At 39.7% G+C, this 14,639-nt stretch overlaps 1 protein-coding gene across 7 annotated transcripts in view; it reads left to right on the forward strand.

The window, feature by feature from the left end:
* SPIDR (scaffold protein involved in DNA repair) overlaps positions 1–14,639 on the forward strand; it is a 579,802-nt gene that overhangs the window by 515,443 nt on the left and 49,720 nt on the right. For all 7 annotated transcript variants that reach the window (XR_011645614.1, XR_009180381.2, XM_058275512.2 and 4 more), the window contains one exon: positions 3,179–3,319. Coding sequence is in view for 5 of the 7 variants with exons in the window: in XM_058275512.2 (XP_058131495.1) it covers positions 3,179–3,319 (141 nt within the window). In the remaining 2 variants the exon portion in view is untranslated. The remainder of the gene's footprint in view (positions 1–3,178; positions 3,320–14,639) is intronic.

A 14,639-nucleotide genomic window follows, 5' to 3' on the forward strand; every position in this document is an offset into this window, starting at 1 on the left:
AATCTGGAGGTGCAGGCATGCTATTTATTTTAAGGTGAATAGACCTAAAGGAAGCAAGGGGAAAAGTCTTGAGAATGGCAGGGGAAGAATGTTCTAGGAAGAGAAAATAGCCAATGGAAAGCTGGGCAGAAGCCTGCTGGGTCTGTTCAAAGAGCCACAAACAGACTAGGTGTGTCTAGCATCAAATCAGGGAAAGTGGAAACAGTAGATGGATCTGGGAGGAACAGGCAGCAACATACGGGGGCTTTGTAAGGCCTTTGGTTTCTGTACTGAGCAAGGCAGTGGAGTCCAGGGGTTTGAGCAGAGCTGTTGTAGGAATTAGAAGGATGAAACCAGCTATAATGTTGAAGACAGAGTGAGGGTAACTGAAAGCAGAGACGCCAGGTGGGACGGGGCTGCAGCGATCCAGGAGAGACAAGGGCAGCTTTGAACTGGAGTGGGGTGAGGGGCAGATCAATTCCGGATATCGTGGAGGCCACACAGTTGGACTTGCTGATGGGCTGCAGGTGGGATGTGAGCTATTAGAGCAAGGGTGAGGAAATGATGATTCCTGGTTTGGGACCTCAACAGTTAGAAGCATGAGCTGCATCGACCAAGGTGGAGAAGGCCCTAGCAGGGGACCTTGTTGGAAAGTGGGGTTATCAATTCTTTATGTCAGTTTCAGATACCAATTAGACATCCGAATAGGATAATCAAGTCTGCAGTTCAGGGTAAAGATTCAGGCTAGAGTTATAAATTTGAGAACCTATAAAACTGTTAGGCTCTACATAATCATTCTGGAGTGAGTGTGAATCAAGAAGAGGGCATGCCAAAGTGAGAGATCAGGAAGTGGGGAATTAGCAAGGTGACTGAGGAGGCATGGTCAGGAAGGCTGGAGAGGAAGCCAGAGAAAGTATCATCTGGCAGCCAAGCGGTATCAATGGCTGCTCAGGCCTGAGGATGGCCATAGACTGGGCATGTGAAGGGTGCAGGAGGTAGAGATGTGGTAACCCTGGAAAGGTGGGTTGGGTTGCATTGTCTGGATTGCCAGGTTCATCTAGTCTCCTATGTAAAGCAGTGTTTTTTTCAAATTGTGGGCATGACCCGTAAATTGAACTTGAAATCAACTTAATGTATTTCAACCAGAATTTTATTTTAATTGAATTAGGTTAGAAGAGAAAAATAAAATATCAGAGCACATCACACACAGCTCTTCCAGTCTATATATGTATATACACATTCACGTACATGTGTACAATGTTGTACTGTAGTGTACTGTGAATTTTAGTAAAACAAAAGTTTAGATGACTGACATAGGTAATGGGGACATTCATGAATATGTGAGATATTGTTTTAGTTTGCTGAAGGCTGCTGTTAGCAATATACCAGAAATGGGTTGGCCTTTAGAATGGGAATTTAATAGGTCTAAATTTTGAGGCTATGAAAATGTCCAAATCAAGGCATCAAGCGACGCCCCGCCCTGAGCTCAGCCGTGGGCAGTCATGAAGATGGCTTGTCTCTCCCTCTTCCAGGGCTCCCAGCTTCTTGGAGGCTTCTTTTCCATGCCTCTGTGCTCCTCTAATTCCAGCCTCTGCCTCTGGGACCCTTCTCTCAGCCTCTCAGGGTTTCTCTGTCTCTGCTACTTTTTTCTGTGTGTCTGCTGCTTTCATTCCCCGTTTATTAAGGACTCCAGCAAGAGGACCGAGACCCACCCTACATCTGCAAACCCAAAGTCCCTCGACTGAAGGGATCCAATCAAGAGAGTCCCACACCCACAGGAAAGGATTAGCTTTAAGAACATGATCTTTTCTGAGGTCCACAAAAAGCTTCAAGCTGTCACAGATATGATCAGTGTGTGTATGTGTTTTATGGAAGTTTACTTTGTAATTGAGCTGTAGGATGGAAATATTAAAAGTGGGAGAGGATTCTTATAATTCAGTGGTTCTCAGCTGGGGTGAACTTTTGGCAGTGTCTGGGGACATTTTTGGTTGTCACAACTTGGAGACAGGGCCAAGGTGAGCTACTGGCATCTAATGGATAGAGGCCAGGGATGCTACTAAGCATCCTGCAAACACAGGACAGGCTGTGCCCACCCCCACCCCAAGGAATGACCTGGACCCTAACGTCAAGGTACCAAGGTAGAGACACCTCGCGGTGGTCCAAGGAAGTGGGCATGAGAAACTCAAGTCCAGTCATGAATGCAGGGAGCAAAATGATGGCTCCTGGCAGCCACGTCTGGAGAGCTGGGGAAAAGGTTTCATCTGTACAGCAATGACACCATGTAGTAGCTGAGAACACTAAGAAAGAACAAAGAAGAAGGGGAGCAGGGCTCAAGACAAAAACTTTAGGACCGCTGCTTCTTAAGGGTGGGATAAACAAAGAAGAGTTGAAATAGAAAACAGTACACATTGAAGTATACCCCAGGAAGCATCTTCTGTTCTTTTCCAACTTACACCTTCCTTTATATTCTCATCTTTAAAATAGTTTTTGCTCCATAATCAATTTGGTGGTGTTATTTACTGAATACCTTTTCTTCAGACTCCACGAAATATTTTCTAAGAATGTAACAGTTATAAATAAGACCTTATTTACCTGAATTATGAAGTGAGAGGATTAGAAATTCTATCCTAAATAGGCTTTCATGGATACTGTTCTCTGAACTTAAAAGTTAGGGAAATCCCGTAATGTCACTGGCTCCTCAGCACGTCTTTGTTCCTGCCTGGTGGGATCTGGTTTTTAGTCTGCTGTGTACCATGTCTGTAAAGATGTGCCTTCTACTTGTTGTTCTCATCCTGATGTTTCACAGAAGCTTTTCTCAGTATTGAAAATCAATACAGAATATAAGCATTTCCTTTCATGGGAAACAGGCTAAATAGGGAATGAGGACACTGTTTCTGGGCAACTTAATGTATTTGATTTGAGAGGATGATTTTCTTCATGCTTTTAAACCAAATTTGACTTAGGGTTTAGTTTTATGCCAATATAGCATTTTATTTCCTTCTATATTTTGTGGCTAGTGATCGAAACACCTGCATATACAAATCCAAAATACCAATGCTGAATCCAGCTTCATTTACCCCAATCCATCTAGAGAGATGCCAGCAGTGGATTTCTAGTGAAGGAGAAGGGAAGTCATGATCACTACAGTGGATCACAAATAGTATACTGAAAAAGCAAATGTGGATTTCTTTTTTAACAGCTTCTGCCTTCTTGTGCAAGATGCCTGTGGGCTCTTTGGCGAAGTGCACCTGGAGGGCACCATCGTGAAGGACAGACAGTTGGAAGGGAAGCCCTGCAGACTGGCAGGAGTGAAGATCCTCCAGAAGGCCACCAGGGGAAGGTGAGGATACACTCCAATAGCAGCATCCGATTCGCTGCAATGGTTAGCTCTTTTAATTAATCCTTTATATCTCATTTTATTTTTAAGGCAAATAAACCAGGATCACAGAGTTTGACTGTAAAACAAGGCCAGGGATGGAGTGGAGCCCATAAAATATCTCTGGGGAATTTTAATGTCTTTTTGCTTTGTGTAGTAAGTAAGCTTTGTTCTCTGTCAAGTTTCATAGCACCATATCCTAAAATGTGTTTTGATTAGGCAGAAGTCGAACTGTGCATAGATCTGGCCCAAACTGTGTCTGTTAACATCTTCAACAATCATACTAATTTATGAATTATGGAAAAGAAGAAACTTTTTTTTTTTTTCAGATTTTTTTTTCCATTTATTTCTCTCCCCTTCCCCCCTGCCCCCCCGTCCGCGTTCTCTGCTGTCTGTGTTCATTCACCGTGTTCTTCTGGTCCGCTTGTATTCTTTTCAGCAGCACCGGGAATCTGTCTCTTTTTGTTGCGTCATCATGCTGCGTCAGCTCTCCGTGTGTGCAGCGCCTTTCCTGGGCAGGCTGCACTTTTTTCACACGGGACAGCGCTCCATACAGAGCGCACTCCTTGCACGTGTGGCTGCCCTACGTGGGGGACAGCCCTGTGTGGCAGGGCACTCCTTGCGCACATCAGCACTGCACATGGGCCAGCTCACCACACAGGTCAGGTGGCCCTGGGTTTGAACCCTGGACTTCCCATGTGGTAGGCAGACACTCTATCAGGTGAGCCAAATCTGCTTCCCAAGAAGAAACATTTTTAATGGAACTGTCAAGTTATATAGAGAGCTCGTGTAAACAGTGGTCTGGATATTAATCTAACCTCTCTTTAAATAGTGTTTTGTCTTAATTCTTCTTGTAGATATTTTGTTTATATTAACATCTGATCTTATAATAGTGCTGTGAGAAAAAAATGCCATCATGAATATGTGATGGCAGGATTTTGAAACAGTTCTGGATTGCATCTGCTGGTGGTTTGCATGATGACATTCTAGCTGTGGTCCTTCTAAATCTTAAACATTTAATGAGAATTTCTCCTGACTAAACTCAGCAATCAGCTTTCCTGAGGGCCTCAGCTCTCTGTATCCTGCTTCTCTTATAGATGACGACACTGGAGGGTGAGTGACAAGTGCTCCCCAAAGTATGCTTTCCTGGAAGACATGTGCTTCTTAGATAGATCCCCTGTAAAGCCCTGGATAGAGAGAAGAGCATTTTACTGATCCATGTTGATGTGCCTAGTAACAAATGCTTCCTTTTATCTATAAAATGTGCCTGCTTTATAATAAAATTATAGTATAGATTTGGGGGTGAGGGGAAATTTCCCCCAGATATTTGGAAAGCATATATAGACATGATCAAAGTTTAATTGGGTTGCTTGAATCTTACTTATTAAGATTGAACCTTATTGTCATCCTTATTGGAACTACATTGTAAACAGTCCCAGAGCCACATGCACCTGAGAAAGCTAAGTATAGTTATAATAAAATGTATATAACTGAGTTTATATAAGTTAGTATTAATTCCATTAGGGTTGTTTTTGGGACAGCACGCCTTGACTAAGACTCCATCCACATGCATGACCCACCCTGCCAAGAACAGGGGCGGACTTTTCCCTGATCACAGAAGAACAGCATTTCCTAGCCCGCTTATGGCTGGGAGTGAGACCTGCTGCAGGAGGCCCACTTCTTGCTGCAGACAAGTATGTACCGCATTGTGGAAATGCTGCTGGCAAAGGGCAGAGCAAGACGGGGATCCAGGTATCCTTGATGCCATAAAGTTGATGCTCTTCACCATTGTGCTACATAGCCATAAATGTGCCTAATAGTTAACCTAGTTTTTGTGGGTTAGTCTGAAATCCTAACTACTGTCCACAGCATTTCCATGGCATATATTTTTTTCAGTTGGAAAATGCACTGAGTGTTCCAGATAATTAATTGACAAATAAATGTTTGGAACCCATTCTATTTTTAAATTGGTGACTAAATATTTGATGCTTTTTTCAGGTTGGAACTAATTTCTTTATTTTACATATTTAACTTTATTTCAGCCTGTAACCATCCATATAAACATTTAGATTGTCTTTTTGTTGTTTTGAAAGTTGTACTTCCTCAAAACAAATTATTAAATAGTTTTGGAATGCTGGATGTTATAATTGCCTATTAGTGATATCATCTATTGTCAGTCATCCCGTGGTGGTCCAATAAATACAAAATGGTCTTTTCCTGTTGTTCATATTATTCTGTTTCGTAGCAACTTTCATAAACTTTAACAAAATACACTTCTAGGAAGTTATTTTTCTTCCCAGGCTTCATGCTAATATGATTAATTACATAGTTCCTAATACAAAATTCTAAAAGAGAAAATAACTTTTTTTGCCAGTTGGAAGATAGTTGTATGTTTTGGGACAAGTCATGGAGCCTTCAGAATCTGGTTTACCAGATTTCTTGTTTATATGTTTAAAGTGGCAAAATATTATTCCTACCTAACAACTGTTTACTGCTTTGAAGTATATTGGTGCTTTCAGAGTTGTCCAGTCAGACACATCATGTCAAACCACAATATGAGGTCTCTGTACAGTTGGTCTGCATCATTTTAAAAGGGAGACTTTCAAAGAAAAGGGCATGATGGCTTTTGTTTTTACATTTGATGGTACAGACATATTTTTAGATATGAATATCTATACTGTCTGGTCAAAGCAAGAAAAAGAATCAGAAAAATAGCCTGGCTTTAAAGAAAAACTCCATACAATTTTCGAAGCCACACGGTGAGGCATGTCCTTTAGCAGGGAGCGCAGCCCATCCCTGGCATGGCTCCTGGGAAGGCAGGAAGGCACGACACGACCTTTGTTCTCCATACAGCCGGCAGAGTCCTTCAGGGGGCCAAACGGGCTAAGAAGCCACGTTGCTTTGGCATCCTAATTCTGTGTACATACTTCACTTTTTTTATTGCTGATCATTATATTCTTTTATTTGTATATGATAGGGCAAGAGTGAAAAAAAGATTTCCTCAAATATATTTACCAGTAATAGGTGTGAAAAATATAGCTAGCAATTTTTTTGAACATCAGCAGATGCCTTTCTTTGTTCAGAAAACTAGTGGTATTTAGCTCCCAACTTATTAAAACAAAAATCACTTCCTCTCTTTGTCTAAAATACATTATTAGTTAATAAGTGCTATTGTATTTAGACCTCTTGAAGGGCACTTTTATAGTAATGTACTGAAGAGGGTTTTATTGAAGGGCATTTAGTTAGTAATCACTGTATACAAAGGGCTCTACCTGAAGGCTGAGAATTACAAAGGAAGTAAGTGACAAGTTCTTCCACCAAAAGTTGCAGCATCTGACAGAAAACAAGATAGGCGGTGTTGGAGCAGTTGATGATTTAAGTGACTACACCTTGGCTGGCTGGTCTGAGAAGGGGTCATAGAAGTAATAATGAATGCTTTAAACATCTTGATTTGGCAGATAGAAAAGTCTATTCAAATTTTTAGGGTATTACCTATGAAGGCATAAAAGTAGCATTAACAGAGATATATGCAAAGAAGGAAGTAAAAAGGTTTATTAAATAGAAAAGATAATTCACTCATTTTTTTTAATACATATTTTTAGGACTTCTGTGCTATGCCTCTGGCCATTCGCTGTGGCACTGTGCTAGATTGTTGGGATTTATCCCTTAGAGAAAATGCTAAGGTATAAAATCAGTTAGATAAAGCTTTATTAAATCCTATTATTAGGGATTTTACATTGCTCCAAGAGAAAAGTAGGGCAGCTATGAGTTTCTGGGAGAAGAAAGGAGAAGAGATAAAAATTAAAATGAAGTAAGATTATCCCTCCTGATATGCATATAATGCACTTGAGAGGGAGGGAGAGTGGGTGGGCGGGACTTGCAAGTGTGGAAAAGTCTGTTGAATCTAGGAGGGAAGGAGAACTTCTAGTTCCTACAGGGTGCTGTCCACAGGGCTGTAGCAGTGAGTAGACACATGGCCCCAGAAACTCTGCAAGCGTGCGGACCAGCACAGAAGCCAGGACGGAGACATGAAAAGATGACTACTAAGTCTAGGCACTAACTGGCAATTGCCAAATATCAGAAACTGCAAGCATAGCAGTAGGCTGGAAGCACCAGCTCCTCTGGGGAGGGGTCTGAGGGGATGTGTTCAAATTTAGAAAGCCTGCAGAGGACAGGAAAGGCCTGGGGTCAGGCCTGGAATAAGGGAAGGCAGGTATGGCAAGAGCAATTACTTTAAACAAACAAACAAACAAGTAGACCTTTACTAGGGTGAGAGGTGTAGAGTTAAAGAAGATGGGATGTGGCGGGGTGGGCTGGGACCTCATTGTGTGCTGCTTTAAAGCAGATGATGGGCGGGGCTGGGTTTGTCTCTGGAGGTAAGGAGGGGCCTTAGCAAGGAAAGGAAAGCTAGACAGATGCATTTAGGGAGAGACTCTCCCCGAGGCGGGGCATGCCAGCCTCGTCCCCAGGGTCCTGGTGGCAGTAGGGGCATGCTCTCCATGGCGACACTGATGTCTCATATCAGGGGTACGAGCCAATCCAGCCGTGGTCAGCACCAGCCTGACTCCTGCAGCTTCCACCAGCCACGTCCTCAGGACCCCACCCTTTTGTTTTGTTTGCCTTTCTCCCCTTTCTACCACCAAAAAAAAACATCTGCCTTGATATCATCCCCTTGATCATTATTTAATTTCTAATGGGAGTTTTTGTTTAAATGTCGGCTTCTGTTTCCACGGGGACACATTAAGTTCTAATAAATTAGTTGGATGGAACATTTATTTTATACCAGAAGCCAGGCTTCATCAACATGGTCAGAAGCTCCCTAGCCCCAGTACGTGTCAAGCCTTGATAAAGTCCTAACCCCACTCCCCAGCCGCTGCCCTGTGGCTTTGTCAGTCCCTGCCACAGACCTCTGGGCAAGCTGCTCTCTGGACTGAGAATCCTTTGCTTTTCTCCTTGGCCTTTCAAAAAAACAAACAACAGCAGCCAAAAACCACTCTCCTTTGCTTCTCATCCTTCTGCTGCTCCTTCATGCAGGCTCTGCCTGGTCCGGCAGGGCAGTGCGCTCACCACTTCTTACTCAGCCATGTGGCGCTCATGCAGGCGTCACATGCAGGGCGTGCTGGAGCAAGGAGTCATTCCCACGTACCTTTGTGTCCAACTGAGAAGCATTCATGTACGTGAGAGTGGCATTCTAGGGGTACATGAATGTGCCTGTTTTTTTTTTATTGTGGTAACATATATACACAAAATTTCCCACTCGAACCACTTTCATGTGTACAATTCAGTGACGTTAATTACATTTACAATGTTATGCTACCATCACTACTCTCCATTACCAAAACTTTTCTATCACCCCAAATTCTGTATTCATCAAGCAATAACTCCCCTTCCCCACCTGCACTCTGGTAGCCTTTTATTTACTTTCTGTCCCTATGAATTGCCTCGTCTAGGTACTTCATGTAAGTGGAATCATCCAGTATCTGTCCTTTTGTGTCTGGCTCATTTTATTCAACATGATGTCTTCAAGGTTCATCCATGCATCTTCTTAATGTGCCAATCTTTAGTAAATAATATGCAAACACCAATACCAGTACTAAAATTCTTGCAACGCACCGTAGAACTGCTCTGTGGGCCACTGGCCCCACTTTGAGTTACACTGAGTTATTTACACAGGGACCATGTCTTACTCACTGTTGTACCTCCTGCTATTTCCCTGGCGTGTAGACAATGAGTATTGATTAAATGACTGTTGCAGCCCATCTTTCAAAGTTATTTGAACTTGGTAGGCCCTTTGAGGGCAGCTGTTCAGCATTGAATTTCCTGCATGTGACAGAATACCTGGCATATAGCAGACACATAATAAATATTTGTGGAATGGACATGAGGTGTTTTCTTGACTCCATCTTAGAATTTCCTCAACAGGATTTGAATGTGTATCCTTGTACTGCATATGCAGAAATTATTGGAGCTCAGTTTTAGCTGGAAGAGTAGAGAATGCGTTGGTGCCAGGACCCATAACCCAGTACAGTTGACAGCCTGCAGCTCGTGAGGCTGTGTTGTGAACGCATGCTGTGAAAGGTGGTGGGAGCAGGGTGTTTGCTGTTCATTCGTGTCAAGTTTTACTTCTTTTACACTTTAGTTTACTTATGCCATTGAATCCTCACAGAGGTCTGAGGAGGGAAGAGTTCTTGTTATCATCCTCCTCTTATAGATGAGAGGCCTGAAACAAGGAGAAGTCTGGTGACTTGTCGTAGGATCATACAGCTGGCCAATGCTCTAACGAAGGGTGTGAGTCCAGCATTCAGCACTGGCACTTTCAGGCTCACTCATGGACCCTGCCACTGTCCTGCCAAGAGCCCCACGGTGCCAAAGGGAGTGATTCAGAAGGGCTGTCTAAATATGAATCTAGTGGGCTGTGTTACTTGGGGGAGCATCCCTGCAGGTGACCCTTGGTCAGGAAATGTGTTGGTCGGACCTGTCCTTGGTAATAAACTTCAGTAATAATTTCCGTCCTTTGATTTTCCCTCTTCAAAAAGGCCACCCTTTTAGAGAGCCACCCACTTCCCTTGGGGTTTGAGGTCCAGAATCTCTTTTTTAATTGTTGTGGTTAGAAGCCCTGCTTTAAGGGATATTCTGAAGAATTCTTTCATGATTTTTGAGTAATAAAATTGTTTCTGGAAGGAGAGTAAACTGTCACTTAAAGAGAATGCGTTACATCTTGAGACCAAGGATGCTCAAAGACACAAAAGTAAGCACCTCCTAAATGAGCACCACTCTTATTTCAAACCCTAATTAAATTTAGAAGTAGTATTTGTAGCTTCCCTGTGAATTTTTTTTCTTTTTATCTTTTTGTCATTTTTATTCTTCCCCTGTGGATTTTATTTTCTTCTTTTTACCAGATATTTCCTACCATTAGCATTTGAAGTCAAAATTAAATCTTTTTTGTCCTTTAAGAATGGAGTTTTTGTCTACATTTAACAGTTGTTCAAAGGTACATAAACAATAGTAAAACAGTAAATAGAAGGAAAAGTTTAAGTAAGCAGCTATTTTCAAGATCGTATTCCTCCTACTGATAATTAATACTTGAGCATAGACTTTCCTTGGTTGTTAATAACTGTGCATGTATTGTTTTTGTTCTGTTATGGGTTGTTTTGTGATGTTATTTCATATACACTTGCTCATATATTATACGCTTTTTCCATTTGAACATCTTTTCCTTAAAGGAAATATTGGACCTGCTATTTAAACAATTTTTTCACAGATAAACTTGCCAACTTGCCATCTATTGGCTAGTTTTTAAGACATGCATCTTCAATTAAGCATAATAAGCACAATTGAAGGATCTCCCTCTAAAATAATGAGTTCTAATAATCTAAATTGTGGGGTTTTTTGTTGTTGGGTGGTTTTTTTTGTTTTGTTTTTTAGGTAAAACATTTTGGAAGGTAAGGTAAAATAAGCTCTACAAAATGTTTTTGTTCTTGTCTTTTTTTTTTGCAGTACTTTAGTTTTAGGAAAGTGAAATCTATTCTCCTAATTATCATTTGTTTAATCACCTTACTTCTGAGTATCTTTGTTGTTACTTTGAACTTACATTTTTATTAATGATTTTAACCAAAGATTAATAGAGATCATGACTTTTATTTTAATTTTAGAAGAAAAATAAATTTTAATCAGAGATCTTCATCCCAATCACACAGTCATGACTAGAATTGACAACTTTCTATGGCTTTAACTGTTTATTCCCTCCCTTATATATTTGGTTGCTTTTGCTTTAACCACATTAATTTTGATACAAGAAAGCCTTTATATATTTATATAATTTAATCTAGTTAAATTAAATACTATATATTTTGAAAAAGAACAATGAACATAATTAGGAAAGGTTGAAAAGTTTTATCTCTTTCTAATTTAGGTAGACTTATTTTTCTTATTTTGCTAGGATAAGAAAGAGGTACATAAAAATAGGTAACCTGAACAATATCATGCCATCCAGGTTTCAGTTTCTGTATTTTCGTCAGCAGCTAAATAGTCATGATAGTCATGAATCTTCAATTGTTTAATTAAAAAAAAAAAAGTTAGGAATGTATGTACCCACACCAGTAGAATGTGGGGCATTGCACCAATGATAAAATTCAAAGGTATATAATTAAATCAAACATCAGCCCTGTGAAATGCATAAATATAACCAGAAGTAAAAGAAAGAAACATGTTCAAAAGAAGAGATGAAGTGGCAAACAAACGAGGTTCTTTTTGGTATAGCAAAAATAAACTGCTTAAAAGAAAGTACTGACACATGCTCCAATGCATTAAACTTTGAAAACAATATTCTAAGTGAAAGAAGTCGAAGAAAAAAAGACAAATATTACATGATTCCATTTATGTGAAATGTCCAGAATAGGCAAGTTGTATAGAAAGAAAGCAGATCAGTGGTTACCAGGGGCTGGGAGGAAGGGGTAACAGGGAGTGACTGATTTGTAGATAGGGAGTTTCTTTCTAGGGTGAGAAGGAAAATTTTTGGAGCTAGACAGCAGTGGTGGCTGTACAGCATTGTGAATGTACTAAATGCCACCAAATTGCACACTTCCTAGTTTTATCTGAACTTTTTGTCACTGAAAAGGGAAAATAAAGTGATTGCCTATGAAATGAATACACTGACTTATCAAGACAGCTACAAAAAAATATATTTAATAAATCCAGTTGGAGAAAAACAATTTCTAAATGGAATATATAAAAAAGACACAACATAGAAATAGGAGCTTAGAAAGGAAATGCCAATTATTTAACCTTAATCACTAAAGCTATTTTGGGAAACAAGAAGAAGGATTTGTCTATTAAAACAGGCACATCTCTAAATTGGTTATCACATTTATCTTTCAATGAAAGATCTTTAAGATAAGAAAACTAATTTTAAATGCACTCTATCTAATCAGTTAAAGTGAAAATCAAGACATTGATTAAAGTATCGGAAGGGAAAGCAAGAAACTATACAAAAAGTCTTGGGACGCCCACCTGGTTGATCTCAGGAAGGAAGATGAGTGAGAACCACAAACCACCTGAAAGATTCTATTTGAATTATGTAGGCCAAGCATTAACCACTACCAAGATTACTGTTTTAACGGTTATTTAGAAAAATGATTTACCCTTCAGGTAAAAAATATTTAAAATGTTTAGATTATAATTACCACTACTTAATAAAAACAAAAATTCAGATCACTGTCAATCACGTAAAGAATATCTACGTTTACATATTTTTTGTGTCTTTCTCTCTACTAATTTATTCATTCCTTAGCACAGCATCTTAGTATGGATACAGAGATGAAGTCATAGTTGCAATCCTCAAGGACCATGTAGAGGGGAAGCAGTAATAACAACATAGTATTTCTACTGAAGTGAGTGGGCAGCCTCATCTGCTTGGGGAAGCAGGGGAGGCTTCGCTGAGAAAGAGGCCTTTGAGGGGGATGTGTGGGTTGATAAAGTTTCTAGGGAAATACCCACATGAGAGCGGTATGAGTAAAATGAGCTTACCCTCCTACCCTATAAAATCTGTAGGTTGGAAATCCATTTAAAAACTTATTTTCCCAATATTTCTTGAACAAAAATAGGCCTCTATTCAGGGACCATATCTTATTTTTCTTAGTGTCCTCCATAGCATTTAACATAGTGTTCAGTAAAAATGTGATTAATAAATGATGAAATTTGAACCAAAATAAAGTGCTAATATTTTTTTCATGGTCATGAAGAAAATATTTTGGTGGTAACCTCAGAAGTGGCTTTGGTCTCCCTCTCTTACTCCACTGGGTCAAAATGGAATCAAATTAGCTTGGGCTTATTTGACTGTGTAGGCCACATTTACACAAGGTGATTTGATGGTTAAAAAACAAAACAAAGCCTTCCAGGAGAGTGGGGGGCGGGGGGGGATGGGGGCAGTTGGCTATGAGTCAGTGGGAAGAACACTGGCTCCGAATCAATCTATCTGGTCTATACATTGACTCTTAATGTTTGCTGGTTGAATGATAACTAATCCCAACATGTTTAATTCCTGTATCCTCAGTTTATCAATCAGGATAAAGAGTGTCTACTTCCCAAAGCCGTTAGGATAATTTAATGAACTAATGCATGTAAAAGTGCTTTGTATAATATAAAACCATATAAATTATGAGTCTTCTTCCCTTCTTCCTCCTCATCTTTTTTCACTTATCTCATTAGTTGGAAATTGACCTAAGATTTTGCTGTCTTGTTTTTACAAGCAAAATGGGGAAAGACTATTAAGAGTAATATAGAAAAAGAAGAATTAGAAGTTGAAAGTATTCCATTTTTTTTCCAAGAAAATAAATCCAGTTTAAAATGGTTAGGTATTAGCAATTACCTAATAATAATGAAAAAGAATGGATAATTAAAGCCAATGGGATTAAAAGTACAAAGAGACTTGGTTCAGAGATCAAAGAAACTAGGAGGAAGATCAGATGAACAAGAGCATAAAGAACAGCTACCACTAACCCTCTCGGTTAGCTGTCTAGCTAGTGAATTTGCCTTGTAGCACACTAAGTCTTAGTACAGGAACTCAGTAAATGGGCAGAGATGTCTACGTTTTCATTTATTTTTTCTTAGAAATCCTTTTTCTACCACTGCCCTCGCCTAATAGGTCAATAGTTTTAAAACTTATGAAAAAATTTTTTTCAAATAGAAATCTAAAGGGAAAGGTAAAATATTAAAATAAACCTGTGTGGAACTGTTCTGTGTGAAATTGGAGGGGAGATAAATCAGCTACCATCACCTCCCCACCCAGCACCCCTGGGTGCCAGCAGCACAGTTGGAATATCCAATGTATTTTCCTTTTTTCTCTTTCTCTGTCTACTCAGGTTAACAGTCTGTGGCAAAAGCTATTATTACTATTATTGTGGGGTCGGTGGGTAGTATTATGATTCAGGTGCAAAATGGGGTGTTCCTTGTTTACTTCAATTTCAAATATGAAATCTAAATACATAATTTAAATAGGCTTTCATCAACTGCTTTCTCAAATTTGGAGACTAAAAGATTTTGATTTGGGGTAGAATATTCTTAAATCTTTGTAAGTTTGCCAATGAGACATCTGTCTGTTAATATGGGATGCTGCAAGTGGAAATAAGAAAAAGTTTGAGTATCACAATAGTCACTATATATCCTTACTTTTATCCCCTCAGACTAGCTGGTAAATTAGATGAGGTTATTTAGGTTTTTTTTCAGACACAGAACCCGAAGCTCGCAGAGATTAAGTAATTTGGTCCAACATATGCAAGCTGGGATT

The sequence above is a fragment of the Dasypus novemcinctus genome, chromosome 14 (assembly GCF_030445035.2).
Source record: "Dasypus novemcinctus isolate mDasNov1 chromosome 14, mDasNov1.1.hap2, whole genome shotgun sequence".
NCBI classification, from domain to species: domain Eukaryota; kingdom Metazoa; phylum Chordata; class Mammalia; order Cingulata; family Dasypodidae; genus Dasypus; species Dasypus novemcinctus.